Source organism: Oncorhynchus tshawytscha, linkage group LG04 (genome assembly GCF_018296145.1).
Source record: "Oncorhynchus tshawytscha isolate Ot180627B linkage group LG04, Otsh_v2.0, whole genome shotgun sequence".
Lineage (NCBI taxonomy): Eukaryota > Metazoa > Chordata > Actinopteri > Salmoniformes > Salmonidae > Oncorhynchus > Oncorhynchus tshawytscha.
This window is the reverse complement of record NC_056432.1, coordinates 9074184-9079856: the sequence shown is the minus strand read 5'-3', so window position 1 is coordinate 9079856 and position 5673 is coordinate 9074184. Positions and strand designations below refer to the sequence as shown.

Below are 5673 nucleotides of genomic sequence, written 5' to 3'. Positions count from 1 at the left end.
GCAGAGGTAACTCTGGGTCTTCCTTTCCTGTGGCAGTCCTCATGAGAGCCAGTTCTTGAAATTTTCCAGTTTGACTAACCTTTATGTTAATGATGGACTGTTGTATTCTCTTTGCTTATTTGATATGTTCTTGCCATAATATGGACTTGGTCTTTTACCAAATAGGGCTATCTTCTGTATACCACCCTACCTTGTCACAACACAACTGATTTGGCTCAAACGCATTAAGAAGGAAAGAAATTCCACCAATGAACTTGAACACAAGGCACACCTGTTAATTGAAATGCATGAAGCTGGTTGAGAGAATGCCAAGAGTGCGCAAAGCTGTCATCAAGGCAAAGGGTGGCTACTTTGAAGAATCTAAAATATATTTCAATGACAGCCTACCAAAAGGCAAAAAGCCTCCTGCGGGGACAGAGGCTGCGATTAAAAGATTAAAAAATAATAATAATAATATTGGACAAAACACATCACAACAACACCATGCACAGTAATCACATGGAAATGAAAGATATCCTAAATGCTCATGACCTCAAAACAACTGTAAAATAGGCCTATAGTGCAAAATCATAGTATCTCCATGAAATGTGTAATATGCATCTTTCAACTAACTGGAGTTATGAGTCTCCTCTTTAATCCGATGTGTGCAACCACATCATATTAACAACATTTGAGAGTGGATTCATAAATACAGTTGCCTAACGGTTTTCAGTATTTCTCTTGAAGACAACCACTGCAATCTACTTCAATAAAGTATGTTGGGCCATTTCTCATGTTGGATAGTGACCGAGAGCAGCACACCAGAGAGGGCGGATTGCGAGACGTCAGCACTCCCCAACCCCACTGTATAAATCTGCTCCACCCGCTGACTCCCTCGACACCAAGACCAGTAGGAGCTGCGCGGATTTCTGAACAATGAGGACCACCAACACTAATCTCGAAGCTAGTTTACTTCACACTAACTGGTTTACCTACCCTGAGAAAGCCTTAAACGAAATGGAATTGTACTAAACAACAACTATGGTGTAGATGAAGCATTTTCTTCTTCTTTGGACATAATTCACATTGGACATCGCATAGGCTACCAGTTGATTCCATTCTTAGTTCTCGAACAATCATGGCACGTTCGGTTTTACTGTTGCATGGCACATTTGCTTATTAACCAGTTTTGATGTTTTATTTTTTATGCCAAGCAGTTAATATTGGACAATTTGTAGAAGTGTAGAATAGTAGAGTGACTGACATCTGGAATTGAGGAAAAAAACGGTCGCTTCGCAGCGCATGGACAGGTTGTCATCGTGAAATTGGATTGAAATTCTATATTATCCTAATTGTTAAATCTTTCAATGGGTTTTAGATATTGAACTCTAAAACATATTAATTTGTTTTCAGCATCTTAAAAAAAGTTGTCATGGACCTGATATAAATTGAGGATAACCATCACCCATAGGTTTATAGCCAAGGGAAAATGTTTACTCGGTATTTATGTTCCAACGGGAATTTCTTTGACCCAGGGCAGGTTCCACAACTGGACTAAGTTCTACAATGAAGTTATGGGACACCTTTACCACCTGTTTGGTGCTGCTGAGCAGCGTTCATACGAGCCCTCTCCGGAACCGACCGTCCACAAAAAGAACACGCGCTTCAGAGAGTCTCCATGACTTCCCGCCAATGCAGCTCAGTATATTTTCAACCAAAAGTCCAGAAACAGCCGACAGGGAAGAGCGATCTGTAGAAACACAATGTAAGTTCAGACATTCTCATTTCTGGAATTAAATCTTGCTACATAAGTAGGCCACATCACTGACTTGGCTGCAATAGGCCTGCCTCTTGGTCAGACTGGTTTTGCACTACACATTTAATTGTGTTATTTGTTTCAGAAGCACGAATATTAGAATAGATAATTCCCAATGACATAAATACAAATACCAATTGAAGGTCCTGAGTTCCCGCACTAACACCCTGGACCAGAGCTAGGTATCAGCTAGGTGCACGTATCTTATCATCTGACCAACATTCAGATGACAGGACCAGTCAATAACTCTGAAATCACATGACTCTCTGTCAGATGTAAAGATGCACTCAAATATATTGACTCCCTTGCACAATTCGCTAATTATTCTAAATAGCCATTCAAACTGTTTTGAAAAGAGAAAACAGAACAATCTGCTCCATTGCCACAATATTTGACCACATCTGTAGGACAATCTCAAAGAACATATCTTGTAGCCTATTGGTACACAAAATATTGTAGTTTTATGGGAATTCCCCCTTCTCACTTTGTGTGCATAAATGATATACAATTTCTGTGAGAAGTTTTATACTGCTGCGGATGAGGTATGTACCCAGTCTTTTCAGGATGTGCATAGTATATACACCGCAGACTCTAATTTGCTAATTTCTCTCTCTGACAGATAACATGGTTGAGCTTCAGCCAGAGCAGTTTGAGGATGTGGTGGATTTCATCAAAGTCACTATCAGTAGACTGAAAAGCTCGCTACACCTGGGCACGGGCTCAAGGATACGAATGAAACGAGAGAGAAGGAAAGGAGGGAAGGGAGCAACCAGAGGAAAGGACCAGAGGGAGAGGTCTGGGAGCGGACGAGGGAGAGGGCGAGGGAAAGGGGGCAGAGGACAAGGCTGTCTGCTCAAACAGATCCACCTGAATGTGACTGACCTGGGCTTAGGTTATCAAACCAGCGAAGAAATGATCTTCCGGTACTGCAGCGGACCCTGCAGGAACTCGGAAACGAACTACGATAAAATCCTCAACAACCTCACCCAAAACAAGAGGCTCCTGCCGGAAACGCCACCTCACGCTTGCTGTCGACCAGTCGCCTTTGACGATGACCTGTCCTTCCTGGATGACCACTTGATGTACCATACAATGAAGAAGCATTCTGCCCGAAGGTGTGGCTGTGTCTGACCTCCAGCCTCTTGTGTCACTAAGAAGAGAGTCAATAGTAGTGAGAGAACATGGCTTGGATCAAAACCAAGATACATATTGTAGAGGCCATCCTGGATCCATTAAAGGCACATGAAATGAAAGGGCCTACCAAGGGGCTACCAATGGCCTACCAAGGGCCTACCAATGGCCTACCAAGGGCCTACCAAGGGTCTACCAAGGGCCTACCAATGGCCTACCAAGGGCCTACCAAGGGCCTACCAATGCTTTGTGTTGTTGATAGGATGATTTACGAGGCATGCCATACCTCTCCATTGATAATTATATCAGACCACTAACTGATGACGTCAAAATCAGGATGACTATATCCCACAACTAACTGATGACGTCAAAATCAGGATGATTATATCCCACCACTAACTGATGACATCAAAATCAGGATGATTATATCCCACCACTAACTGATGACGTCAAAATCAGGATGATTATATCCCACCACTAACTGATGACGTCAAAATCAGGATGATTATATCCCACCACTAACTGATGACGTCAAAATCAGGATGATTATATCCCACCACTAACTGATGACGCCAAAATCAGGATGATTACATCCCACCACTAACTGATGACGTCAAAATCAGGATGATTATATCCCACCACTAACTGATGACGTAAAATCAGGATGATTATATCCCACCACTAACTGATGACATCAAAATCAGGATGATTATATCCCACCACTAACTGATGACGTCAAAATCAGGATGACTATATCCCACAACTAACTGATGACATCAAAATCAGGATGATTATATCCCACCACTAACTGATGACATCAAAATCAGGATGATTATATCCCACCACTAACTGATGACGTCAAAATCAGGATGATTACATCCCACCACTAACTGATGACGTCAAAATCAGGATGATTATATCCCACCACTAACTGATGACGTCAAAATCAGGATGATTACATCCCACCACTAACTGATGACGTCAAAATCAGGATGATTATATCCCACCACTAACTGATGACGTCAAAATCAGGATGATTACATCCCACCACTAACTGATGACGTCAAAATCAGGACGATTACATCCCACCACTAACTGATGACGTCAAAATCAGGATGATTACATCCCACCACTAACTGATGACGTCAAAATCAGGATGATTACATCCCACCACTAACTGATGACGTCAAAATCAGGATGATTACATCCCACCACTAACTGATGACGTCAAAATCATACTGACTCTATGGATGGTTTTAGATACTGACAATGGACTCAACATGTACAAATAATACTGAAGTACAGTGTGTACAATATTTAGAAAGATGTAATTAACTTATTCTTATTTATTACAGTTTTTTTTATAATAAAGGAATTATCTTCTTGTTATTTATTTCTATGTCATTTCCTCAATAAGTGATAAGGTTTATTAAGTAATGGATAAAAGTGCCATATTATAGGGTTTTGGGGAGAGTAGGCTATTCTATATCCTGGGCCCAGTTTTTTTTATGCATAGAAACAGAATGAATAGAACAGACAAATCGGTTGACTTGAATGTGGGCTCGCGTTCTATTTCTATGCATTTAATCCTATCCGATGGGCGAAATCCGCATAGATAACTATTGAAAATCTGGGCCCTGGGTACAGTACCAGTCTGTTTAGCATGGCCTGTGTGTCGTCTATTATTGTCCTCCCGCATCCTGCTCGACTTCGATATAACCATAATGGTTCCACATCATCATCATCATCAAAAAACAAATCAAATCAAATGTATTTATAAAGCCCTTCGTACATCAGCTGATATCTCAAAGTGTTGTACAGAAACCCAGCCTAAAACCCCAAACAGTAAGCAATGCAGGTGTAGAAGCACAGTGGCTAGGGAAAAACTCCCTAGAAAGGCCAAAACCTAGGAAGAAACCTAGAGAGGAACCAGGCTATGAGTCCCCATGCCAGCCAAAAGAGACCTGCTATCCTGCTCTGGTCTTCAAGGTTTGTGTGCTTGTGCTTTAGTCAGTTGATTGTGTGTTTTTTTTGTTCAGACTAGTGCGCTTGTCTGTATTTCAATTATATTATTCTGGTAAAAAAAAAAGGAAGGTGTTCTTTATTATTCAGGGTTGAAGAGTTGTGTGCTGATCTTATTAAGTTGTATTACTGAACCAAAATTCTCAAAACAATTTTTTTTAAACAATATTTGTTTTTTATAACTTTTTATTGGTTCCAACCGCTGTGTCTTTGGGTGACAAACTGCATGTTAATTCATAGGCCTATGTCATCTTTAAATTAGATCACTTTTCTTGTTCATTTTAGATTATTAGTCATTTAAAATAGTTTGCTGGTTGTAAAATCAATACCTGGGAATCTTCCGGCTAGCATTTTTGGAAGAATGTATCAACGCCAGTGGAAACAGATTGTAGAGAGGTGAATTAAACAGCATGATAGGTGAATGAGGGGAGAAACACTCTCTTTTCCCATGCTTTCAAATACACCACTAATAGGCCTACAGTCCAATTCAACTTTGCTACATTTTCCAAAACTACTAGCCAAAATATTTTGGACGGCACTACATAGCTCTATCCAGCAAACTAATTTCAAAAGGGTGTGTATGAAATGACTACACCCTAGGTTTGAAAACACCTTTCAGATCCTTCGCTGTAACAGATCCTCCCTTTTTGAGCTCTGTAAACCTTATGCAGTTGAGACAAAGAGTCAGATTAGTACTATCAAATCTGTCCTTACACATTGCATTG

General features: G+C 40.5%; 1 protein-coding gene across 1 annotated transcript; it reads left to right on the top strand.

Annotated features, from left to right (window-relative positions):
- The first annotated feature begins 879 nt into the window (after positions 1–879).
- On the top strand, positions 880–3579 carry LOC112249641 (glial cell line-derived neurotrophic factor). The gene is made up of 2 exons (XM_024419429.2): positions 880–1744; positions 2415–3579. Exons 1-2 carry the CDS (start codon positions 1546–1548, stop codon positions 2924–2926), a joined length of 711 nt encoding a protein of 236 aa, XP_024275197.1. The 5' UTR covers positions 880–1545; the 3' UTR covers positions 2927–3579.
- Positions 3580–5673: the final 2094 nt, after the last annotated feature.

Bases quoted from the DNA above. Each gene is read 5' to 3' on its own strand.
- LOC112249641 (XM_024419429.2), top strand. From the start codon at position 1,546: ATGAAGTTATGGGACACCTTTACCACCTGTTTGGTGCTGCTGAGCAGC. The intron at 1,745-2,414 runs GTAAGTTCAGAC...TCTCTCTGACAG, and splicing joins GCGATCTGTAGAAACACAAT to ATAACATGGTTGAGCTTCAG.